Source organism: Equus przewalskii, chromosome 6, assembly GCF_037783145.1.
Source record: "Equus przewalskii isolate Varuska chromosome 6, EquPr2, whole genome shotgun sequence".
Taxonomy (NCBI): Eukaryota; Metazoa; Chordata; class Mammalia; order Perissodactyla; family Equidae; genus Equus; species Equus przewalskii.
In genome coordinates this window covers 87,852,103-87,879,423 of record NC_091836.1, presented here as the reverse complement: position 1 = coordinate 87,879,423, position 27,321 = coordinate 87,852,103, and the positions used below count along the sequence as shown (strand labels likewise).

At 47.5% G+C, this 27,321-nt stretch overlaps 1 protein-coding gene across 15 annotated transcripts in view; it reads right to left on the bottom strand.

Annotated features, from left to right (window-relative positions):
- The window catches only part of NAV2 (neuron navigator 2), a 706,640-nt gene that overhangs the window by 275,052 nt on the left and 404,267 nt on the right, over positions 1–27,321 (bottom strand). The window contains exon 1 of one of the 15 annotated variants that reach the window (XM_070624494.1): positions 6,693–7,814. The exons of 13 other annotated variants lie outside the window; for them this stretch is intronic. In XM_070624494.1, coding sequence (XP_070480595.1) covers positions 6,693–6,764 — 72 coding nt within the window. In that variant the 5' untranslated portion in view covers positions 6,765–7,814. Of the gene's footprint in view, positions 1–6,692; positions 7,815–27,321 lie in introns of those variants that run through there. One more of the 15 variants, XM_070624491.1, reaches the window with a different exon arrangement.

Sequence of the window (27,321 nt, the reverse complement as noted above, 5' to 3'; positions counted from 1 at the left end):
AATTAAACAACCCTGTGGCACGGGTTCCCAGGCTCCTGTGCCTTTGCCCGCGCTGTCCCCTCTGCCACCACGGCCAACTCTACCCCACCACCTGGCAGACACCTACTCGGTGTCTTAAAACCTAAGGCAAAGTGTCAATCGTTGTAAAGCCATTCCCAACCCACTCTCTCCTTCCCAACACAGAATTATTTGTTCTTTCTTCTCGGCTCCAAAGGACTTTGCACATGCCTTTATCACGGCTATTATCCCCACCTATTCAAATCTCTCTCAATTAAGAGTTTCTCCAGAGCAGAGTACAAGTTTTACACATCTGTGAAACACTAGCACAATGTCTGACTCACTATCGGGGCCCAATAAACAAGCGCTTACTTACCAGCAGGTGAATGGATGGAAGGAGAACAGATGGACAGACAGAGGCAAGGAAAGAGGGACAGACAGGTGAATGTTCAGATGGACGGATGTATGGATGGGTGGGTAGAAGAAAAGACAGACGAATGATTAAATGAGGAGCTGGATGGACAGACGGATAGATGAATGAATCTGTTCCCCTTCACTGCCTAGATGATACAGTCCATGAAATCACGATGATGTTCCATGCATCTTTTAGACCAGTCACAGGACAGGGCACAGAACAGGCCCTGGTAGGTAACACTGTGCTGCGAGACGATTTCCAGCAGCACAGGAGCAGGACACACCTGACAGCAGACATTAACATGCTATTTAAAAAAATACACATGCATACACGCACACTGGTAGCTACAGCAGGCAAGCACTGGCTCCCGAGAGTTGATAAACTTTCAGGAAACTTACACGCCAGTTGTTAAACACAGCCATTATTTATAAGGAAATATTAGAAAGAGAAATTAAGAAAACAATCCCACTCGCAACTGCATCAAAAGAATAAAGTATCAAAGACTGGGTTTTTGTCTTTGGGCAGTAGTTCTCTAGTTGTCCAATTCTGCATTACCAGACTGGTCTAAAATTATGCAAAATACTCTCTGAAGGGATTAACACGATCTCCATGATTAGACATCCCTGAGCTCTCTACAGCGTCCTCTTAGGAGGTGATTCTGATCCCAGAAGACCAATTTAATCACAGTCACGATTACAGAACTTCAGTGGCAGAAGAACCTTTGGTGATCTGGCACAACTCTAAATTCACAGTTGAAGTAAGTGAGAACAAGTGAAACTAAATTACTTTATGTTATCCCCAAATCAAAATATACAGCATTCTATGCACCTAAAAATAAATGTACAGGCAAGTCACTCATGTGTCCACAATAAAAAATGAACCAAACAAAACTGTAGCTCTTTTGTATGATAAAGCCGAACTTAGAAAACTGAATATTCTAAGGAATAAAATATTTAAAATTAATTTAAAATTCCTTTTCCAATTTTGAGATTTAATCTGCATATAATGACCTGCATATACTTAAAACGTACAACTTGATGAGTTCTGACCTATATACACCCATGAAACCATCTTTACAATCATGGTAAACATTTCTACCAGCCCCAAGAACATCCTCGCAACCCTTTATAATCCATCTTGCTGTTGCAAGGCTAACACTGACCTGCTTTATGTCATTACAGATTCCTTTGGGCTTTCTAGAACTGTGTATAAATACAAGTATATTTTTTAAAAATTGAATTACATAAACTTAAAGTTAAAAATTTTAAAAGTGGTAATAAATACTCAAAACTCAGCACTTCCTAATTATTTTAGTACATTTTACTATTGGTTATGCTCCTGAGGTTATTTCATCTACTAGACCCACACGAGGGAAATAGCATAGAATGGTGTCCTTCTGCACAACTCCTTCCAGCTGTGTTCAGAGACGTCTCCTCGGTAGATGGAAATCGGCCTCAGGAGGATGATTTAACAGGGAAATCTACAAGCGCGAGCTACCTAACAGGCTTTTTTCCTTGGACAGCCACTTGTTAAACGCTACTGGGTGCACACAGGTGCAACAGGAAAAAAAATTACTACTTATCCGCCACCCCGACCCACCCAGGTTTCTCTGTAACGAAGAATGAGTATGCAAATTTAGGGGAGTGGAGACTTAGCGGAAATGCTCTGCATGAGAAAGAGAGAATTCAGGGAGAGAAAGAGATGCGGTCTGGAGCTGAAAACTGAGAAGCAGGGAGACTGTGTGGGTGGGAGGGGGGAGAAGTCCTACAGACAAATCACAGGGCATTTACTGAAGTTGTACAGGGTCTGAACTCTCCACTTTGAAATCCTCAATAAAGTCTATATTCTTACTGGTGCTTTCTAGGGCAAGTGGAACTCCCCTTAGGAATGCCAAGAGGTGCCAAGTCCGAGTGCTTCCCAGTGGGTGAAGGGACAGGAGAGTGAGAAGGAGCCGCAGCTGGGTTACTCCCGGTTCAGAGAGGTTTATCCACAGGGCCAAGTGGGTAGACGGTGAGCTGGCTGCATCCCTTTTGCAGCACCTAGCAGGGTACTTGTCATACGGCACTTGCTCAAGGAATGCTGGCTGGGGGCCCTCTTGGCTGCCTCCTCCCTGCACAAGCCTCCTGGGTTTTGGCATTTGTCTCCCAAACGTTTATGGTCCTCAAGCTGACCGGTGTCTCCATGCCCCCACTCCAACTCCAGCACCCACTGAGGTGTCCCAACTGGCAGTGGGCCAGTCCCTGCCTTTGGACCCAGGTGACCAAAACTCACCTGGCCCTCCTTCCATTCCATCAGGGCTTGCCAGGTCCCAGGTACGCAGCTCTGGCAGGGATGGCCAGGTGAGTCACTGTGCCCAATTAACGCTGACATTTCCAATGCAGTCATCAAAGCTTAAAGCCCGGAGACTGACGGGAGGAAATGCGATCACTCTGGCAAGTTTGAGATGGCTTTTTTTTAATGGTAAAAGGATTTTTGGTTTTGGTTTGGAGTTTTTAGGGCCATTCATATCACTGCAGGTGAATGTATGTAAGCCATGCATTGCTTATTAAAATTCACAACACCCAAAACAAACTGCATGCTCTTGGTGACTATCCGACGAAGCTGCTCACCCAGGAAACCTGAGGAGTGGATAGCAGTTTAAGTATCTCCCCTGGGTCAGCTCTCTGGAGAAGATTACCAGCAGCCTGATGGATCCGGGAGAGGCAGATCCAGAGAGAACCCCAAGAGTGGGGGCGTGGCGGTCCTTTCCTGCACCAGGGGCTAGGACTGCAGGCAGGGCAAGTGCGAGGTGCTGGGGTACTGCTCTGGGTTCACCTGGAGATGGAGGGAGGTGAAATAGCTCAGGGGCCCTGGAAGGTAAGTGGAGGAGCACGTTGACGTGGATTAAGGCTGCCCCAGCTAGAGAAGCCCAAGGTGACCTGGCCTACATGCCAAACTATATGACCCAGTGGACTTTTTTTATGGTATGAATTAGGACTGCCCCAGGGAGAGAAGCCTGGGGCATCCTCACCTGCATGCCAATCTATATGGCCAGATTCGTATCTAAAGTTATATAATTGCACAATAACCAGACCCCATCTGCACTGAAATCATTTAATGACTTTTTACATCATCTTTTCTTTTTTTCCAGTAAAAATAAGTCACGTACCCATGCCTTATAAAATTAGCCCTAACCCTCAACTCAGGGCAGCAGCAGGAGCTCTGACTGCCCATGGGTCCTGTCCCCATGCAGAAGCAGCAGCACCAGCTCTGCCTGCCCATGGGTCCTGTCCCCATGCCAGCGGGGGCAGCAGAAGCGGCAGCAGCAGGAGCTCTGACCGCCCGTGGGTCCTGTCCCCACGCACCAGCTCTGCCTGCCCATGGGTCCTGTCCCCATGCCAGTGGGGGCAGCAGCAGCTGCTCTGCCTGCCCATGGGCCCTGTCCCCATGCCAGCGGGGGCAGCAGAAGCTCTGACTGCCCATGGGTCCTCTCCCCATGCTATTCCACACTATTCTCTAAATAAAAGAGCACTACTGCCAGATCTTGAGAGTCTAAGAAATCTTTCTTTCGACTCCTCGGCTCACCGACCCCGCATCATACGTCTCCTTGTTCTCTGCCACTTTCAAGCAGGTTTAGGGGTGGTACATAAGGGCTAAGTTCCACGACTTCCCTGAACTGTATGTTAGTGACAAGGAGAAAAGGTTGTGTAGTGGTTACAAGTGTGAAGTCAGGTCTGGGATTAAAGCCAGGCTTCACCTCTTAAGGTATACAGATCCAAGCAAGTCACCCAAACTCCGCAAGCTCAGTTTCTTCATCTACAAAATGGAGATATTAGTAGTACCTAGTGCATAAACTCATATTAAGGATTAATGAGAAAAAATGTGAAGCACTTGTGAGCATGCGCACATAGGTACTCAAGGAAGGGTAACAATGCTCATTAAGGAAGGTCCAGGTGCTCAAAGTCCTTGGGCCCAGGGGGACCTGAGGTCTGATAGCCTCATAAATGGCCAGAGAGCTACAGCCCGCTGGGCAGAGTACAGAGGGCCTGGCAAAGACCCTGCTGTGCCACTTGTGGGAAAGTTGTGTGGCAAAGGCTTTAAAAATCTCTGGAGGGCAGGCAGTTCCCAGCAAAGGCTGGCACGGCACTAGGAAACGCTGTGCTGCTCCTTCCCCATTTAGGAGCCTCATTCCTTCTCAGCAACTCCACAGCCAACAGATGGTGCCTCAGTGGAAGTGGCCGTTGTGCCCGGGCCCCTCTCCAACCCAGACGTCAGAGCTCTCAGGCCCGGGGCATCTCGGGTTTTTTGAGTTTGTATTATTATAATAGGCTTTTACTAGGAAGACTACCAGATACCAAGCTGGCACCCAGGAAAGGAGGGGCGTCTCCCCTCCCCGGGGGACAACCTGGCCCAGAGCACAAAAGAACGATCTATATAAAGATACTATTTATTCTACAAAGTCCTGGAAGAAAGGTCCGGTTGAGTCATCTCAAGAAGAACAAAGTCCTACTGCGCAGCCTCTGCCTCCCATGTGCACTGCGCACAACTTATGAAGCTCTTTCATAGACATGATCTGATGGGAGCCTTGTCACAATCCTGGGGAGAGGGGAGGCAGCTGCATTCTCCCCATTTCACAGATGAGAAAAGGGAGAGCTCAAGGGCACACAGATTAGCAACAGAACTGCAGCCCTCCATCCACCACTGCAACCTCAGTCCGCCATCTAGGTGTCACACAGCAGTTACAAAAACCAGGCCAGGCCAGCCCATCGGATGGCCACGACATGACAGGGAGGACATCTAGGATGAAATCGGAGGAAGTCTTCTCTTGCTGGGACAACAGGAATTTGAACTCTGTGTCTATCCATCCAGGCTCAGCAGGAGATGGAAATCCCCGCACAGCGTGTGAGATGTGTTCATCGGAGCTCAGAATCACATACCATAGCTTCCTCCTACTGAAATGTGTATTTTTAACATCCTACCTCAAAAGAAATCCCTTCCACAGGGCAGTAAGCCTGGATCCCGGAGCTAAAAAATAATAATAACCCAAAGACATCCCCATTAATCGTGCTTAGCCGGGGTGGTGTTAACATCTAAAGGAAAAGACATCAGTGTCCAATATCCTGGCAGCACCCCCGCCTTTAATGAGACAAGGCGCCCGGAGGATGGAGGAACACGGGAGGACGTGAAACATTCAGAGGGCTCAGGAGAGCGGCTCACGTGGGAAACGGCCTCAAACCTGCATCAAAAGCTACCTTCCTGGGAGCTTTTTCCTACCTCATTCATCCCAACGCCATTCATATCCTTGCAGACAAGGGCAACAGAGAAGAGCCACTCACCTCAGCAACTGGTTTAGGGGCTTAAACATTTTACAGTGGATCATTCCAAGGTGAGTCGCACACAGTAATCATTAAGCAAATAAGAGAATCACACGCTTCCCTGGAAAGGAAGCCCCACTAAGCCTCGCGAGGCTCACGTTGCCCAGGAAGTTGGGTTATGGGGAGGGGCAGGGAGAAGTTTTGGGAGGAGGACAAACTACATCGTTTTTTGCAGGCTAAGCAAACCACATCCAAGTGACCACTCTGCCCCAGCATCAGCGCTGCCCTCCGCCCCAGGGTTACAGGAACCACTGAAGGCTAAGGAGGCACAAAGGACAACAGGAGCATCTCGCCGTTGCACTCTGTGTTGCAAACTCCCTGCCAGATTCCCCACAGTAAGCGGAGGCCGCAGAGGCAGCTGTCTTCCAGCTTGAAGGTCCCGTGCAGGCCGCCCCGGCCAGCGGTGGGGGAGGTCAGTGGTGCCTTCCTGGGCCTCACAGGATGGGAATCACCGCTCCCACCCACATCCTTTCTGTAGTGAAGCTCTTGCGCACTCCCGTGCAGCTCCTCAAACCCTTAGCAGAGGTCCGCTGCTCTCCCCAGGTGCACCTGCTGCAGCCACAATTGAGAAAACAGATGGGCTCCACCACACCTGTTGGCACCACGACCCTCCTGATTGTTGCCTTTGGTTTACATGACTGTAATTTTTTCAGGCCATCAACAACTTCCAGACAGATCCTCTCTACCTGCTCTAAAAATACACCACTGGGTCCTCACCCCGTGAGGACACAGGAACCAAAAAGCAACAATGAGGGGGTCAGTTAGCTCAGGGAAGCATTCCCACAGATGAAAGACATGCTCAGAGCCCTCGTGGTCTCACCCAGCACAGAAAATCAACAGGAACCCTCTCTAAACACAAGCCCAATTCAGACAAATGGCATCATCTCTCCCCAGAGACCCGGCCAGCGTCTCTCCAGGTCGCTTACCACTTTATAATGGTCGCAGGAATCCCGGCTTTGGCCACGGGCGGGAACCCACAAGTTGATGCTTATAGGCATGGCTGGGCCCACGGCCGCGGTCCGGCGGTCGGCGGCCGGCCCTCCCGGGGTGTCCAGTTCAAAGCACTGTGGAGGCACGCAAAGCCTCGAAGGTTAATTTTAGCTGAAGTCACGCTCCCGCTGTGGTCAGATTTTCTTACACGGGCCACCTCCTGAATAGCGGCAGCTTATGTTACCCCAACCCGCGGGGCGGCCCTCTGGCCCTCAGCCCTGACTCCAGGCGGCTGCAATTCTTCCACCTCCAGCTCCCCCACCAGATCCTCTTCGCCCTCCAAAATAATATGACTCTCCGCGCTGATATTTGCATGACACACTTGAGGGAAATAAATCACGGTTCCTTTGGCGGCCCCAAGAAAAGGAGCCTGGGGGAAGGCTCCCCGGCCCACGCTTGGTGAAGGCTGGGCAAGGAAGCCCTAGGCCGAGCGGCTGCACAAACTTCACTGGAACTGAGTGGTTTTGCTGAGGCTGCACAGGAGCAGAAACACCACGAGCTTTCATCTTCTGTAGTGGGGTTTTGACAACCTCTGTCTGCGCTGTTAGTTGTGTGGTGCCGACACGTGCCTCGTCGCTTGCCCGACATTCTCTCTGTCAAAGGCAGGAACAACAGCGTCCGCCCTTCTGTTTCTCTAAAAGGCTGAGGAAGGGGAAATCTGTACGTTTCCACCCTGAAATCCCACTCCTGCAAAGGCAGAGAGCGAGCCTTCATTCCGCTTTGCAGAGGCTCTGAAAAGGCCAGTTGAGCACACAGAGGGCCGAGGATTCCGGATTTCCGGAAGCGGGTGAGTGCAGACATCAGGAGGAAGGTCATTAGAAGTAGCCTGTTTCAGGCTCCGCTTCCTGCCAAGCTCAGCGACTGGGACCTGACAGCTTACAGAGCCAGTCTGAGCAAGGGCAGCCTGCCCCACAAAATTCTGTTCTGCTCTTGAGATTGCCTTTTTTCAGTGCGGACAGGACCATGGAAGGGCAGTGGAAAGATTAAACAAATCCAGAGTGCCTCCTGTGATCTTCAAACAGATCCCACAGCCTGTAACCCTGCAGGCAAAACGCTGCTGGGCCGGGTCTGAAACAGGCATTAAGGCCACGCCCAGAAACTGCTGGTGTAGGACGCAGTGCAATGTGTCTGCCCCACCTGAGGTCAACCTGTCACCCTCCCACGCATCCTAGGCCTCTCCTTCATAACCCTCACTATGCTGGTAATTATTTCATCACTCCAGTATTTATCCAGCATGTACTCTGTGGCAGGTACTCTTCTTGGCTCAGAGGAGTCAACACGAATTAGAAAGTGCCCTCATGCGGCTCTATTCTACTGAGGATGAAGGGTGGGAGAGAGAGGCAAAATGGCAATAAACTCAGGAGAAAGCTAAGCTAGTATCAGAGAATGATAAATGCTATGAAGAGAATGCAACAGAGAATGAATGGTGAGGGGTGGAGGGAGACTATGGTGGGGAAATCAAGAGTGGCCACTCTGAGAAGATGACAGTGAAATGGAGACCTAATGATAAGAAGGGGACAACCATGCAAAGACTCAGGGCAGTGGTTCTCCCAAACCAGCAGCCTCAGCATCACCTGGGAACGTGTTAGAAATGCAGATTCCCAGGCCCCACCCCGGAGCTGCTGAATCAGACACTGAGGGTGGGCCCGGCACTCTGGGTTTGAGCAGCTCTCCAGGGGACTCATGCACTCTACTATTCGGGAGCCACTGATCTAGAGGGAGAGCATTCCAGGTATAGAACTCTAACCAACAGAAATCCGTGGTTCTGCTCCCAGCGAGAATCCCCAGGCACGAGCCGGTTCCTAGCACTTAGTAGGAATCCAATAAATATTTTTTAACTGCTTGCCAAGCTTTTAAATCCCTGCCCCTTAGGACCCATATACAAATCCCAGAGAGATCTAAAGCACTGAAGTGCTACAGTCATAAAATTTCAGCAAAAGCACCCCCAAAGGCAGAGGGAGAGGTCATTCAGGATCCCAGGTGGTCAGTGGGAAGCTTTCTGCAGTGCCTAAAACTGCCAGCCGCTCAGATCGACTCTTCCCAATCTAATAAAACTTGGCATCGCAAAGCTGGCAATTAGATTTCCTGTAAAAGGCTAAATGCGGTGGCCTTCTGCTTCCTGATTCTGAAATTCAGTAAGAAAGGCATTAGCGTGTGGCAGCTGGGATAATCATTTAATTGATCTTTTCCACCCAGAGAAGCCTCTCTTCCCTGCTCCGACCCACTGAATTGTAAATCAATGTCACCTTCATTGTGAGCATGAAAAGGCAGGAAAAAAAAAAACACCCCCGTCCGCAAACCAAATTGGAGTCAATTTCCTAATGGGGCCTTGGTGAGACTCTAAGTAGGTGCTGCCATTCTCCCCTTCTGGCCTCCTCCTGGGCCACCCACACAGCTGCATCCAGGCCAGCGGGGGCTCCAGCAACACGCAAAGCAGGAAACAAGGGGCTTCCTCCAGTAGGAACTCTATAACACAAAGGGTGTGGATTCTGATGTCAGCCAGACCTGACTCAAAGCTGTGAACTGGACCATATTTTGAAAGCATCTAGAGAGGCATTTGGCCTGTAGGGAGGGTTCAAGAAATCGTATTTAATTTTTCCTCCTCCTTGTTATTGCTGTATATAATTTCATTAATCCATTCAACAAATATTTATTGAGTGCCTGCTATGCACCCTTACGGGGGATAGAATGATGAGCAAAATGGACATGGAGCTTATCGTCTTGAGGGAGTGACACATACTAATCAAATAAGGATATCAAATAAAGATATTATAAAAAGATGTCAGAGGGCAATTGTGGCAAATGCTACGAAGATGAGGACATGGCATAGAGAGAAACTATAATGAGAGAATGCGACCTGTCTGGAGCTTATTAAAATACAGAGTCCCAGGTCCCAGGTGGGCATCTAACTCAACCTGGGCATGGAGCCAAGGCACAAGTGTGTTTAATAAGTTTCACAGGGGTTTCTAACTGTTGGCGTGGGAGGTTACAGATGAGCAATGGCAGAATGCTAGAATGATCCACGTGGTAACTGATTAGAGTTGAAAACTACATATAAATTGTAAGCTAAGTTTATAAACCAAATGATAGTATAGTTAATCAGTATAAACAATATACTAATCTATATAGTGTATCAGTGTAAACTAACATTTAGCCTAATCCAGATATAACATTTATAGACATGTGTATAGACAGGGGTTAGTATACACACATTTATTTCCTTGTTCTGTCAACTGAAAAGGTCTAAAAACAATGACACCCCAGTAGCAACAAACACACCCAGTGCCTTTATCTTGGTTTCTAATACCATTCACCAATATAAGGAAGCAGGGCTCCTTGAAGAAATGCTGATTCTTGGACTGGGACAAGAAATATTCAAGATGGGCCTGGAGCATATTATAGTGCCAGAAAGTATGGATGTGGCCCTGCAGCAAGGCACATTGACGGGGTACGTCAAAGGGACACAGGAACTAACTGGAAGAGCTCCCAATGGCCAAAGCTGGAACAATTTGGGCAAGACAGAAGCATTGGATAAAACCCAAAGTATGAAACAAATATCCATGAGTCCATACTGACACAAATAAATGACTGAATAAATAAATAAATGGGGACAATAGAAAAATCTCCCATGCAAAAAGAATTCCAAGTAATTTATGTAGATATTCTCTTCTCAAGGAAGTGGAACATGAATTGCTACTCCTTGAGTGTGGGCTGCACAGAGAACAGTATGGAAGGGGGTGGGGATTAACTTTACAGAGGAGAAACCTGACAGTACCTCATCCAGATGGTCAGGGTCAACATCAACATTGATAAGTCGTGTTGAGAGCATGGAGCCCTGATATGAAGTGATGAAAATGGCACTTTACTTCTGTGATCTTCCTCTCCAAAACCCACAACCCCAGTTTAATTATGAGAAAAGCATCAGGCAAATCTCAATTCGGGGGAGGGGGTGCATTCTACAAAATACCTGATCAGTACTCCTCAAAACTGTCAAGGTCATCAAAAACAATGAAAGCTTGAGAAACTGTCACAGCCAAGAGGAATCTAAAGAGACAGAATGACTAAATGTAATATGGTGTTCTAGATGGGATCCTGGAACAGATAAAGGACGTCAGATAAAAAACCAAGAAAATCTGAATGACGTATGGACTCTAGTTCATGATGACGTTTTAATATTGGTTCATTAATTGCGACAAATGTACCACAGTAATATAAGTTAACAATAGGGGAAACTGGGTGCAGGGTATATGGGAACCCTCTGTACTGTCTTCACAACTTTTCTGTAAATTTAAATCCATTCTAAAATAAAAACTTTGTTAAAAAAATTTTTTAAAGAGCTCCACAAATGACTATCGTGTGCAGCTAGGTTTGAAAACCGAACTCTTAAACACCCATGGATAGCATATGGATGTAGCCATTCCAAGGGCAGAATGCCTTGGCTGAAGTTAGATTTGAAAATCACAAAATTTCAGAAACATCATTCACTTGCACACACACACTCACACGCACACAACATACATGGGTATAGGCATAAAGTTTATACCCTAGTTACTAGGTACAAGAAGCTCTTCGGGCAGGAGTGAATTTCCTAGAATGCTCATTAGTAACTGCTAGGGATAAAAGGATTTAACAAAAAAGAAGCCATTCAAAACTCCAGGTCTTGCTTTGATCCTTTCAAAAGGGCCATGAAAGAACTATTTGTGCCCAAAGAATAAGTGTTGGGAACGTCCCAGTCAACAACCTGAGCCCTACCCGAAAAGATCCCATTTGTTCTCAAAGCTTCTGCATTTGATTCTTCCTCACCTGTCAAAGAAGGAATCAAAATGCCTGAAGTTCCCTCGAGTTAACCAGATCAAAAGTGAAGTGAGACACTGTAATTAATGATGTAAGTTAAAAAACGCCAGATCCTAAGAACTGCACAGAGTAAAAATGTCTCCAAAATGAATTCAATACCAATGGCCCATGGACTGAAGATTTTTAAGGGGAAAAAAACAAATCCTCCATATGATTGGAAATATAAGCCAGCTTTCACCAGCAACAGGTGGCAGCATTTCTGTTCTCCTGGTCACGTTCTCCATACTTGTAGCGACTAATAATAGACAATTAGAAGACAAGGGTTTTTCAAGGTCCTACCACTCCCCTTGTTTTCCATTAGAAGGATAAACTCTTTCTACAAATCACTTTTGCCAGAGGTAACAAAATCACCTCTCTCTCTTTTTTAAAAACAAAAGAAAAAAAAAGTGACAAATTAATTCCCCCAAACATAATAAAACTAATTTAATCCTCTTGTCCTGGCCGTCTGCTTCGCAGATGCAAATCTAACCGCATTCTCCACTGCCTGATAACTTACTTCATCCAGTTAGCTCTGGTGACCCTGCTTTTGTGAGAGGTTCTCGATGAGACCTTCCCCTGGCGGCTTCTAGTCAAGGAAATGGCTGTGCCAGAGGAGTGCATCTCTCTGGAGCAGCCAGCGATGACAGTGACACAGCCCCCTCCAGCTGGCTGTCCACCAGCAAATGAAGTTTCAAAGAAGACTACTAAAATGGCTGGAGTTTTAGCTGAACTGAAATGGACAATGGGTGCCACGGAGCACCTCTAGGTGTCAGGCACTAAGCCCTTCATATGCACTTGTCACGTTTAATCCTCACAATCTTAGAGTCAGTTTCCAAGACTAGTCCCATTTTACTCCCAGGGAATCTGAAGTTCAGAGAGGCTAAAACACTTGCTTAAGGTCTCAGAACTAAGCCTGCTTGACCTGACAGCCCAAGCCGTTGGCCACCATGCAAGTAACTCAGCCTGACAGAGTGGGCTGCTTCTAAGTCTGGGCTTAAACAGAGGCACCAAAGCCGGCACAGGACAAATGTGCAAAATGTAGGATTTCAAAGGAATATCACAGAGCCAGTTGCAAGACTTTTCCTGCTCCATCAGATGGAGGATACAAAAAGAGATGAAAGTGTAGAGAGGATTTTTGAAGGGAGGGCACCATTGGAAAACACTGTGCTGTGAGCACATCCTCTACCCACCCACTCAAACCTGGGGGACTAGTGCTTTGGTGGGGTCACTGGGAGACTAAGATGAATATTCCTACCATTAGGGATGCTGTGGTCTGAGATCTGACTCCTGCCCTGAGACTCTAGAGGGAGAGAGAGAAGGCACAGCTGATGGTTTCAGTGGTGGAGTCACCAAGTGGTGAAGACCGTTACAGGCTGGGATTCCCCTGCAGCCTCCATTGCTGGGCAAGGGATTTGAATGTCTCCTTGGAGAGAGTGCACACTGGGGTTCATCTGGGGTCCCACAAAGGGGCTGCTGAAGTGCCCCATGAAAGAAAGACACGGCTTTCAACAGAGCGGGAAACCAGCTTAGGAAGCCACCCTCCGAGTAAGCATCTTTCTCCTCTGCGTAGCCCCCCGGGGTGGAGGAAGGTGACTGCTTTTACTCTCCCCCTAAGCTGTCCACCAGCAAATGAAGTTTCAAAGAAGGCTGCTAATTTGGCTGGAGTTTTAGCTGACCAGAATTCAGGCTTGGAGCCTTGGTGAGTTTTGGAGGGGGGGTATCCTAATTCTCAGTTGAGACTGTCTTTGCAAATTATTGTGACCGTGGGTCTGTCAGTGAATGAGCAGAAAGGCCACAGACTGCCAGAGCCTTCATCCCATGGCAAGAAGAAAACTCAGTGGGTTTTGTCCACAATCCACACATCACTCTTACCCGATAGGCTGGTTGCGTGAGCAGTCTGAGTTCTAGTTGCTCTAGAGTCGCCTTTTAAAAACACAGATGCCCATGCCCTACCCTCAAAGAGTATGATTCAGTAGGTTTGAATTACCCAAACATCTGCCTTTCTTTTCAAAGTTTTCTGGAAGATTCTGATGCCCAGGCAGGGCTGAGAACGATCAGATCATGCTCGACATATAGATATATGGATAATTATCTCTGAAAGGAGGAAGGAGGAGCATTTCATCAACACTCAAGTTGCTTCTCAATTATTTAGAAATTATTTAGAAAAATCTCTCTTTTACAGTGAGTGAGGCAGCATGGTTACTGAGTTTGTCCTACAAAGGAAAGTTTCTAATCTATCAAAGTAGTCACATTCGGTAGCATACAAAAACGGTATGAGAATGTTCAAATCTGTTCTCCAGAAACGAATCTTCGAATCTTCATTTTAAAGATAAGAGAACTGAGACTCAGAGACGCTACTTGCCTGAGGCCCAGCCATTAACAAGAAGCAAGGCTGACATCTGACCCACGTCTTCTGCTTTCAAAGACCAGGTTCGTACCCACTGCAGCTTCTTCATTCTAAGAATCAACATTAATGTAGAGATCAAGACGTTCATCCCCTGGCTCCAGGCCCAACCATGCTCCACAGTTTAAGGTGAAGAAATGCAGGTCCTTGAGATGAAAGGGATCTGATGACAGCGGAGGTTAGTGGTGTAGGATAACTTCCTACACAGAACTTCAATGTCAAGGCCACTAAGAAACAGTTATCACGTACCATAGAACATCCCTTTGATGGAGAAACAGAATTCAGGACAGGAATACTTTGCAATGAGAAGTTCACTGGAAAATTCAGCCATCCACAGAATACATTACATGATAAAGCCAGAAGGGATCTTGCCTGACATTTTAGGGCTTTGTTTATTTTCATATAAGAGTATGGGAAAGAAACTCTATAAAGACGGAACACTGTGGCTACTAAGGCAAATTCAGCATGAACGAGCTTTTAAAAATCGCATGTTCAATCAACTACTTAACTCTGAGTGCCTGAACTATCACGGGACAAAATAAATAAATAAAACCCTCTGTAGTGACATTCCAAGTTCAGAAATCAGATACGCATGGTTTCATGAAAATTACCCAGGCTTTGATTCCAGGCAGAAGTCAGTTTGAATTCTGGCTCTGTCACTTACCAACTGACCTGGTGACTCTGGGCAAGCCATTCAGCCTTTTGACCCTCAGCGTTCTCTTCTGTGAAATGGAAATGTGAATGCCCTGGTTTAGAGGGATGCTGGGGCATGAAAGGTACCCTAGGGAAAATCCCAGCAGCCAGAACACAGGAGTCCCTCAAGATTTTGTCACTTCTCTTCTTGAAGAACCTAGATCAACATGGTTAGATATTTCAAACAAATGGAAAGAGACAGCCTGATAAGGAGAGGTGGCTTCATGGCACATGAAATTTTAATGTCACTGACAGTTCAGGTTTGGCCCTGGTCAATAGGAACCATAAATAGCTGTCACCTAATGGCCATGTCCTCTTGAAAATGGGTTATTCGTCTGAGTCCATCTCCCAGAGGACAGCTGCAAATACCGTCAATACTGGCACTAAGCAACGGCCTTATTTATAGCCAAGGGACAGATTCCAAAGATAGAAGAGGTCATAAAAGCTGAACCCTCTCCACCAAACTCCCAAATTCCTAGAGGGCTGAGAGGTGAGGCTGGAGAGCAGGTCTTACAGGAACATCTGCGGACAGCGGGAAAACTGTCAATAAAAGTGAGAAAAACTGAAAAGCAAGGAGAAGTCTGAAAAGAAAGAAGCCATGAAAGGAGGAAATGCAGGTGGTGCTACATACGCCTGCTGCTGCTGAATCAGCCACCACTGTCAATGAGACTGCCCCACCTCTCAAATGACACCTAATCTTTAAAAAGTGGAAGACCAGGGCCAGCCCAGTGGCGTGGTGGTGAAGTTCACACGCTCGGCTTCAGCGGCCCGGGGTTCGCAGGTTCAGACCCTGGGCGTGGACCTAGCACCACCTGTTAAGCCACACTGTGGTGTCATCCCATATAAAATAGAGGAAAATTGGCACAGATGTTAGCTCAGTGACAATCTTCCTCAAGCAAAAAGAGGATGATTAGCAACAGATGTTAGCTCAGGGCCAATCTGCCTCACAAAATAAAATAAAAATAAAAAGTGGAAGACCTCTCAGAATGTATTAGCATGCACCTAGGTTCAAGCAAGGGCCAGAAAGTCTTCCCTTGGCCAGATCTGCCTTGAAAGGCTTCTCTAGTGTCTACAGAATCAAGTCCCAAATCCTTGACTTTTAAGAACTGCTCCCAAAGCAAGTGACCCCGATTTCCCATTCCTGCCCTTCACTTTAGCCCAATGCAACTCCTGGTGATTCCTCAGAGAGAGCCACCTCTTTCTAGACTCTGCGCCTTTACTCCTGTAGTGGGAATGCAGTCTTCACAAACCGGGATCTTGTATAGTTCTCAAAGAGCAGTTGATTCAAATACCACTCTGTCCCCCCAAATTTTCCTTGGACTTTTCATGCAGGTACTTAGGTGTCGTGACTCCTATTTCACATTTAAGGGCTCTGAGGGCAGAATCTGTGATCTGCATCTTCAGATTCCCTTGCAAGTTTAGTGCTAACTCCAAGTGCCAATCAGTGTTTCTTGGATGGATGGATGGATGGATGGATAGAAGGAAGGAAGGAAGGAACAAAAGAAAGAAGAAAGGAAGGACTGAAGGAAGGACAGAAGGAAAAATGGATGGACCTGATGGATCACAATGAAACCAGCAGGGAACACATTATCCACTATGCCATTTGTCATCCAGTGTATCCAGGGAATAGAATGTCCAGGTTATCACAATATTCTGATTAACAGAACACTCCTCTCCCAACACCATTCACAGATTTGACCACAGATAGGTGACATCTCAAGATTGGAATAAAATCTACCTTGCATTTCAAATGGAATAAACAAGACTGCCTTTTGTTGATGATTCACAAAGCACTTGGATATCTTGCAAGACTCAAGATCAGGAATCACAAATGTCGCTGTACTGTGGCGTGAGAGGCATAGTTTGCAGAGTGCTGATGAAAAGAATCCTAGGTAACCAGACCCAGGTTTGGTGAAACCATAATTGAAAATAAGTAATTTTTCTATATTCCCTTCTTCAGTGGAGTCTTATAAAGCTAGCATGAACATTATATACTTTCAACCGGGTGACCCTACAAATCAGCAGAGACATGAAGAAAACACGCACAACAAACGGCACGAGGTCTGGCTCATCCCGCTCGGACCCAATGAGCTGATCTGAACTCAGAAAGTCAGTGCTCACAGTCAGTAAGCACACTGGCCACAGATCCCATTGTAGCATCTTACTCCCCTGCCTTCAAGCTCCTCTCTTTACTCTCGCCTATGTTCCTAGACAAGGCCCAGGTGTGTTTGACCATTTCCCAATTCCACAAGCCACAGATGGGGTGAGGCAGAGGAAACACAGGTCAAACAAGTCAGGCTGCTGTTCTTTTTAACTTGGTTCCCGTGCTGGCAGGTAGGAGAACCGGTTCTGAGATACAGTTTATCGCAACACCAGGGAGAAGAGCAAGGGGCTCCCTTGGCCTGTAGGTTACCCTCCACCACTGGTGAGCTCCCGAGCAGTCATCTGACAGTTCCCTCTAACAAGCACTTTCCTGTGCCAGGACCCTCTGCTTTCTCTCAATCGATTATGCACAGCATCTCAATTAATCCTCACACCATCTTATGAGACAGGGGTTCCTACCCAACTGACACTCTGGAGGAGGAAGAGACTCACCCAAGCCACACAGGATTTGAACCCACGTCTGTCCTCATCATGAAGCTAGGCTCCCACCATTTCAGCAGGTAACTTGGAAGGATGTAGCATTTCACACTGCCAAATGCTCTCTTGTCCTCTGCCCATCCCAAACTGAGTAGCTATGGCAGCCTCTGCAGCTAGAGAGAGACACTAAAGGGTGAGCTGACACTCGCCAGAAGAAACGCCCCCCGGCTTGGCTCCCAAGGCCAAGCTGATAGACTCTGTGCAATCAGAAGCTCCGTCTGAGTTAAACAGAGGCACTGGCAACTCCGCTGTATGGTTCTGATACATGGCACCAGCACACTGTGCCCACCTGGGAGTTTTTTGGTGCCAAGAATGAACAGAAGGGAATGTATTACAGAAATATTAACCTTGGCAGTCTCCTGCCATAGTAAACTGCTGGCTGAGCTTTAATGAAATCTTACACAAGAGCAGAAACATCTGTATCGCTGGTGAAAATAAACCCCAGCCTGGAACACACAGCGGTCTTTGCACAAGGACATGACAAACCTGGAGAGGAGTAGAAAGCAAGCCTTTCTCTGTGGTCAAAATGACTTGTTTATAACAAACAGAGGCTGGGGCTGCTCACCTGTGTCGGCGTTCTCCAGTTACGCGGATGGCTTCTCGCAAGTAAAGACATATTCCGAATTTGTGCAATGCAGGCTTTCCTAGTGGGCTTCTTAGTGTGAGAGAGCAGAAGTCCTGCAAGCTGCCCACCCCCGCTGACTCCGTCTTGTCCCCATTCCCCAGGACCAATAAGCACTGACATCGGACTCTAGTGCCCATGCCAGCACAACGTGGCCTGATTGCCTCAAGTATCTTGAATTAAGCATGCATCCAGGCCAAAATTAAGAGCATCAACACGGTCTCATTTAAAGGATATGTCAAGAGGCCCATCCACAGACCACAGGTGGTCAGGGGGAGGCCTCAGCAACCACACAGTAAAAGCCGCTGTATATGTAGGGAGCGTGGCAGGTGACCTTTCCTGAAAAACAAGCAGCACAGGGCCTACCGGAACCCCGAATCTGACCATCTTGGGCCTGGAAGCCCTCCTGCCTAGTCTCACTCCTCCTCGATGCACGAACACCTTATTCAAGCCCCACACCAAGTTTAAACTCCGGGGGGTGAAGACGGCCCTAAGCCTACCTTAGAAAGCTCCTCCTTCTGCTAAATTGAACTAGTGCCGTGCCACACACCATACTGTGTGCTTTGTAAGCACTTCTAACTGAATCCTCAATAATCAACAACAATTCAGGACTGTTATTCTGCTCGTTTTACATTTTGAAGAATTCGAAGCTCACAGGTGACGTCAATTGCCCAAGGTCACAGAGTTAGTTAAGCGACAGTGTCGGCCTTCGGCCTCAGGCAGACTCACTCCAGAGGCTGCCCTCCTTGTCACCATGCCTGGAGGGCATATTCCAGCTCAGCCACATCTCCCTAAAGTGGTCCTGGATGTGGTCAGCCCCGTTCAGGGGACACAGGGCTACGGACATCCATGAGCCGGACATCACACTTCCACCAATGGAGCTTCAAACGGCCTTCCTCCGCTGGGAAGACGCAGATGCCAAACAGCCATGGCAGCACTCTGCCTGGGGAGAAGGAAGCCTTAAAGAGGCAAGAGGGAAAGGAAAGGGGGAGGCAGTGAAGACAAACTGTTTATCACTTAACAACCAGGGGAACGTTGGGCCTAGAGGAGACAGAGCAAAGGAAGAGGAGCCAGAGGGTGGCAGCACGAGCCACAGCCCAAGGCTGCAAAGGGAGCTGCACTATGGGAGACCCAAAGGGTGCGGGAGGAAAAGCAGCCAGTCCACTGGGGAGCCAGGGAGCAGGCTGCCTGATCACAGGCTGACCCTGGGTCCACCGTCTTCCACTCCCCACACCAGGACGGCACCCTGCTGTTGCCAAACTGGTTGGACTGTCACAGACAGTACAAATGACCTGTCTGGCTCCCACATCCCTGATCAAAGCTGACTCATTTCAAAGGCGAACTGTCAACAACTTGGGAGATTGCAATCAGACAAGAAAAATAAACCATAAGGTTACTTCAGGGGTTAAAAAACAAAACCTCCCTAAAAAAATAAAGTTCTCTTTTGTGCTTCTGAAATTCTCCGTTCGAATAACCCCCTGAAGAAACTTATCAGACACTAATTAAAGGACACATTGGGTCCTGAGGTAAGACCCTAATGTTCATTTGGCCTCTGCTTTGTCCAGGACGGGGAAATTCTCTGAAGCTGGGTGCTTAAATAAATTGCCCAAGGCTAGAGAGCGGGCTGGGATCCCAGGTGTTCAGGTCTGCTAACCACACCCTCATGTTTTAATCACAGTGCAATGAAAGCACAAAAAGGTTCCAAAGTACACACACACAAACGCACGCATACACAGAAATGCACCTATATATGAATGCAACCACACACACAAATGCACCTATATGTGCATGCATACACATGCACCTATAATGTATGCAAACAAACACAGAAATGCACCTATACACAAAGCGCCTATACACACATACACATGTACCTACACACACACAAATGCACCTATATACCCATGCACAGACACATATACACATGCACACACATACACGCCCCATACACACACACATGCACATATACACATGCACACAAGTACACATAAATGCCTCTATATGCACACACACACACACATCTATTTTCCTTCCTTCTCTCTCACAAGACAAGGAATCTCCAAGCTACCAAGCTAGAATCGCACTAAGCTTACACCTCAGGATAACCTGGTTTAAGATCAGTTCAGGGCCTAGAATTTCCAAGTAAAACAATTTGGTCAGGAGAGGGATTTACTGAGCAGGTCTCAGGGTATCTAACCCAGAAACGGGAAAAATTCACTTACATTTGAGATGATGGGGAGAATGGAAATTTTCCTTGGTCCTTAAACCCTGCAGACCTGAGAACATCTAACCCTACACATGTGCCTAGGAAGGGGTGCCAAATGGGGTCCTCTATTTCCCTTTGTGAGGCTGATGGGCCACCCCCAAGTGCTGGAATGGTCAAAGGACCCACCAAAACCCAGGCTTGTCAGAAGTGGGCCAGTGACACTCTCTGTACAGACCTGCCAGCGAGGACAGCACACTTCCTGCCAGGAGGGAACTTTGGTGTAGCCGTGGGGAGGCCAGAGGTGCAGCAGGGGCAATGGAGAGGGTGCTTGGGGTGGGGCACTGTAAAACCATCACTAATGTCACACTTGCATTGATCAAAGTCTGTAAATTTGGTAAAAGATGAGGGGCTCCCTTGGGCTCTGAGAAACAGCCAAGATAACACTCTTCTGTCCAAGTTTGAGGCCCTGGGCTGAAACCCAGGGGTGAGGCACTTAATTTCTCCATCAAATTACTCCCCTAAGGGGCCAGCCCTGTGGCACAGTGTGTGGCGTGCTCTGCTTCAGCAGCCGAGGTTCTCAGGTTCAGATCCCAGGTGTGGACCTACACCACTCATCAGCCGTGCTGTGCCGGCAACCCACATATAAAGTGGAGAAAGATTGGCACAGATGTTAGCTCAGGGCTAATCTTCCTCAGCCAAAAAAAAGAAAGAAAATTACTTCCCTGAAAAGGAGTGCGTTCCAGGCTCCTCCGGACTGCTGAAAGTCACTGGAGCCCACACAAAGTAGAGCCTCTGAGGGCTCTGGTGCCCTCACCAATATAAATGGAATGAGACAAGGAAGGGTTCTGAACGGCACTCACAGCTCGGCTCTCTTCTTGCTGGTGGTACAGATGTGTATGGGGCTCTATGCCCTGAACAGTTTGCAGATGCTCTGCCAGGAAAGCAGCAAATGCTGGACTGTCGTGGCAGAGGCAGGCAACAGACCTTCTGGAGCTCCAGGAGATGCCCCAGTGTCCCCTCTCCCCCATGCTAGTACAGCATATGTCCTGGCAGCTACAGCCCACCACCCAAGCTGACCAGTCTTGGGAGATACCAGGTTTGTTGTACAGGGCAGCTGATTCCAAACCACACCCTGCCTCCCAATGCTGAGACCCACCGGGAGGTTGGCTTTACTCGCCTGGGCTCATTGCTTCTTAGCAAAGTTTCAGTGAAGGGTCGCAACACTATGAGCATTTACAGAATTGATTCACTGAAGAGCTGTAACCCAGGAGGCCCTCTTTCTTCTTCCTCACCTTTCTAAATCCTATAAAAATGATCTTGAGCCAGCGCTGATGGCCTAGTGGTTAAAGTTTGGCATTCTCACCACTTCAGCCACCCAGGATCATTTCCTGGTCATGGGACCACACCACCCATCTGTCAGTAGCCATGCTGTGGCCGCGCCTACAGAGAAGAACTAGAAGGACCTACAACTAGATACACAACCATGCACTGGGGCTTTGGGGAGAAATGAAAAAAAGATCTCTACTAGTAGTTCCCATCTGGGGGCCTAGGGCCCTCGAAGGTATAACAGTAGGGTCTCTGAGAGTTCACATGGGCATAAGAATGCTTCCAATCAACCAATCGGAAAAGGACAAGGACTGCACATCTGCCACAGAGTGGACCTTCCATAACTGCTGAAGTCGATCCATGCCAATCGCCTGCAAAAACCTTCAATATCATCCCATGGCCCTCTAGATCAAGACCCCACTCCCGAGACCTTGGCAAAGTCTTTCGGGGCCCAGTCTGTGCTTTTCCTTAACCCCCGGAGGAGATGAGTGCTGTAGGGGTTCAGCGAACACCAGCCAGGGCAGTCCCAGTATCTCAGATCTCTGGATGTGGGGATTTTTGCCTCCAAAAATCAATAGGGGGCAGTCAAGTGTATTGGAAAAGCTACAGGCTTTGAAGTCAGTTAAACCAAGCCTTAAATACCCGCGCCACCAATCACTTGGTAACATCAGGCAAATTACTTAACATGTCTGAACCTCAGTTTCCTCTATCTGTACAATGGGTACCACGTGAAGGGAGCTATGAGATGACCCACGTAAAGCAGCCAACACAGTGCTTGGCACCGTGCGAGTTCTGGACCCCAAAGCCCCACTCGGGCTGCCAAAGTACAGTTACACTGAAGCAGTGCTTGGTCCACAGCCAGAAACAAGCACGAGCTCCCCATGCACAGCCTTCCTTCCAACAATGCCCGTGTACTTTCTAGTCATCCTCACACATGCACAGATCATCCTCTCCCCCCATCTTTTTTAAGCCATTTTCCCACAGCAGAGGAGATTGGCAATGACGATTTCAAACCAGATTTATGAAAACCCATAACCAGAAGATTAAAATTCCAAATGTCATCTGGATAAGACGGGCCAGATGCTTGGAGAATTATAAAAGCTCTCTGCACTGGCAGAGAAGTAGGAGTTGTCAAGGAGCTCACATCAGAGGGTTTCGCTTGACAGAGAATGGAGTGCACTTCATCTGCGACGGAAAAGACGAGACATCTTCAATGGACCCAGTGGGTGCGCCGCATCTGCTGGAGGAACTCAAACACCATCCACTGGCGTTTGGTGAGGGCTTTTATTCACTGGGAGGCAACCAGGATCCAGGGTTGGCTCACTGGCCCTTCTCCTGTGTGGCTCTGGAATATGTCTGTCTACCCTGAGGCCTCTCCCAGGGACCAGACGGAGGGGATCAGACCAGGGCCACTAGGAGAGAAAAGCCCTAGAGCTAAATGATTAGGACCAGGTTGACACTAGCCGGTGGGAACCACTGCCCACAGCTCCCAAGAGCTGAAAAGGGAAGGTAACAGATATTTCCAGAACTCCTACCATATGCAGGCCTGCCATGATGAATGCTTCACACACATGACTCTGGTGAGTCCTTCCGACAAGCTGGTGAGGTCAGCATCGTGACCCGTACCCTGTAGAGCAGGAGACTGTGCTCAGGGAAGCTGCGTATGCTGCCCAAGTCCAGTACGTTCCAAACACAAAGAAGCAGACTAGGGATTCAAACCAGGTATTTCTCATTCAAAAATTCATCCACTGTCCTAGAACTAGCTCCTTGTAACCCGAACCATCACGTCTCACCGTCCATGTCCACAGAGGGTGGCCCGCTCCAAATGACTATCATGACTGGAGCAGCTCAGGCAGAAGATAAATCATCAATGTCATTGTCACTGCACTAAAAAGTTGTACAAAAAAGAAAGAGAATGATTTGTGTGGGAACGTTGACCGTTGGCCACAGTCTAATATCAAAACCATCAGCGAATGAAGGAAAAATGCTTTTCAGAAGGAATCTGCTTCCCTGCCCGAACTGAAAGGTGGAAATCACCTGGGATTCAGGAACTGCTAGGGAAAGAGTTCATCCTCTTTGAAAAACCATTGAAGACGCTGGTGGGGGGTCAGGGCCGGGAGCCTGAAGGAACAAAATTTCACCCACTCCTCTGTCTCCTAGCTGCTCTCTGCCTCTGGCCCTTCCTCACGCCAATCAAGCCCCCCGTCTCCTGCTGGATCCACCTGCACACCTCCATCATGTCACTCTCCTGTTCTCAAACCTCCAGTGACCTCTCTCATCACTTCAGATCAAGTTCAGAATCCTCAGCCTAGCATTCCAGCTCATCATAACCTGGCCCCAGTCTCAACTCCACCCTCCCTGCCCTCCACGGAGAGGCAGTGTGGCTTAGTGACTGGGCATGCTGGCCTTAATGTCGGGCTAACCTGACTTTAGCATCGTGGTTCAGCTGCCTAATAGCTGTGTGACTTTGGGGGGTCACTTAGGCTAAGGCTAAAATGAGGAGAAATAACATTCCGAGGAAGAACTGAGATACCGCATATAAAATGTTTTCAGTATAATGCATGAAACCTAGTAAGAGGTCAAGAAAAAGGAGATTGGAGGTTTTTAGGCCTTCATGCCAGGAGATAGATTGTAGTATTGCACTGCTCCATCTCTGACTTTCCCTGACCAAGGACCTCTCTATCACATCCCCCGACACACCCTGACCAGAATTCCGCAAGGGCCAGATCAAGCCAATACTGTTCTCTCCTTCCTGTGGCTTTGCTGGAACTCACTGCTTGTTACCATGTAGCTGGAATTTGCACTCTTACTGTGGTTAGTTATCTGCTTTATCTCCCCGTGGTTATGTTGTCTGTCGGCACACAGCATCCATTTCTTCCCCCTCCTATGTTCTCCTCCTCCTCCATATTGCGGAGCCTGGAAGCATAGCCTGTACTCCCTTGCAGCTGAGGCTCTAGGTGTGACTTAAGTTTAGCCAATAAATCGCACCTGCATGAGGTCTGGAGGGCAGGATTGAGGCAGAGGGGGCTGGCCAGCAAATTCCAACAGATGGGAGTGATTGTGGAAGCCAGACTTCAGGTTTCAGCATCTGGTCATCAGCTTCATGGGAGTCAGAGACGTGGTGGGGGGTGGGGGCAGCAGGGTAGTATAACAGCTCTAACATAGCAGGCCCTCTAGATCTCAGCTCTGGTGGTTTGGCCTTGAAACCAAGAGTCCAAGTGCACTCTCCAAACTTCTGTCCTTCCAGCAATTTTATACGTTACCAATTCCCTGTATTAAATCCCTTCCTGCTTGAGCTACCTAGAACAGTTCCTATTGCTGGATTAAATCCAAGTGATTAAGTTCCAAATTTGCTCTTCAGCTTCTCAAGCTCTGTAACCACGTATCACATTATCTCTATGCAATGTAGCACCTACCCTGGTTTTAGGAGCGTCTCACTACATGAGTCCATCAGGGATCCAGATTTATTTTCATCCTTGGAGCTGGCTCAACCTCAACAGGCACCTTCCCACAGCACCTCTCAAAGCCAATATGGTCCGTGGAATTGACAGATGAGAGTGTGTATTACCCAACAGTGCCCATGACCAAGGAGGGCTTGAAGCTCCAAAAGACCTACAAAATCGGACGCTGGGAAAAGAAACAACTGCCAACATTTGTCCCAGAGCAAACCTGGGTGACAAAAGCAGATGTGTCACTGAAACAAATTTTCACCACACTACGAGGTGGCAAACTCAGCATTAAAAGTTAGCCTCAAACTTTCTGGCCATTCTGTGAGCTTTGATAGTTCCGATTCCTTTCCCTGGGCTGTCTTCCTTTTTCTCTGGTCAAGATGAGTTACATTTCCTTTATTAATCTGTGTTCCACAAGGTGTGGCACACGAACCACTGGTGGTATGCTTTGTAAGATTTTACACTGCACACACATGAACATCTTAATAGCTATGTATTTATTTTTATGATTGCTTTCTACTAAGCCCAATGATACCACTTTTGCATTTATAGTTGGAATATATGGTTTCCTCTCTAAATAAATTTCTTCAAATTAAGTAGCCAACTTGAAGGAAGCTAGTAAATAAATAAGCAATCCAAGTGATATACAAATATGGCAAAAATATGAATGTGGTATAAGAATCACTAAGCTTGGGCAATACTGACTTAACTCTTACAAATATATTTTCTGGAGAATTTCAAATCTAATCTCTTGGCTTATCAGGATAGTTTGACGTGGCTCCGAGAATGTTCACAATTCATTTTAAATAACATTCTGTCCCACTTGAATTCTTGGGCTCTTGGGAATAACTTGGTTCTAAGGAAGACTGTTGGATGGAGTCAGGAATTTCAACAGGCTTTGAAGACTGAAGCCCTGGGCAGCTTACTCAACCTCGTTTGCTTCACCCCTGGGCCTGGGAGAGGAAGCCGGTGAACGTGCCTGCTTACTCCATAGGGTGCTGAGGGGGACGGAAAGGGGCAGTTACATCTTCTCAATTACATGTTGAATGTCAATGATTGTCTTCAGTTGAATTTATTTACCTAAACGCAGTTTTTGATATGCATAATCCTAGAGTTGGAGGAGGAGAAAGGTTTGCAATAAATTATTCAAATAAACAAATGTTAACTGGGAAAATGTTAGTATCTAGATATAGCCTTCTCAAAAATACTTATTTATTTTGGGTCCTTGTGAATATTCATGAACATAAATGATACTGAAGCTAGAATGAATACCTACCTCGCTTCCTATCTGTGTAGAGGGAGGGAATAAGAGTTTCTGGGCAATTCTGAGAGTCATGGGCTTCTCCTCTTCCAACCAGATATGACAGGATGGAAGGGAGACTCCCCCCACTGAACCTGGAGAGGGTGCAGCCACAAAAGGTCAAGTGCCTACACTCCAGGTGCCCTCAGGGGGAGGCAAATGCACTAGCTTTCCTCTGAGGAACTAGCCAAGAAGTTAGGAAATAATAGCCAGGTTGGCATACAGCTGGCACCAAATAAAAGTGGCACTAGTCTGTGGCTGACTCCCTCAGCCACAGAGCTATGGCTGCAGAGCTCAGGTAACCCCAGGATGCAGATTCACAATTAAGACAGGAAAAGGAGCTGGTTAATTTTATCTCCAGCCACCTCATCAAAATGCTACTGGCACCTAAGATGCCCCAAGACCCGGCATAAGAGGGCATAAGAGAGAAGTTGGGATCAAGGCCGAGGAAGTAACCCACCACTAACAGTGCAGGATGAGGCCAAATTCCCTGTGGACCTACCATGGTCAATTTTAGCAGAGACGTCACAAAGCACATCCTAGAATATGTTTGATAAGGGAGAAAGTCTGGCGAAAAGGATATCATATTCATTGTCATTAACACACTGGCTTCCATGTTTTTTGTGGAGTGGAGTCATACCTGCTGTGTAAGGCAACTGAGTTGGGTTCTTCAGCAGCTACAAAGCCCATCCACAAGACTCAGAGCTTAAAGGGGATGCAATAAATGCAATGTGAGAAAGATGAAAATCAATACAACCAACTGGCATAGGATCCTAACAGACTGGGGAAGGAGGATGCATTGCTGGCTCAGGTGAGGTGAGAAGAAAGCCTCCTGACAACCCCAAGTACAGGTGATCCTTTTCCAAGGACCCTGCTGAAGTATTTGCTGGTACGTTTGGTCATTCATTCAACAAATAATAATCGGACCCTGCCTTTGGACCAGATACTGTGCTAGGTGCCAGGAATTCCGCAGAAAAGCAGAAGTGTCCCTGAAGTCAGGAAACTTCCCCACAAGTTGGGTGAGATGGATGATAAACAAGTTAATTCGTTTATAAACAAGACCATTTCGGTGTCTGTGATGTGTTATGAGGG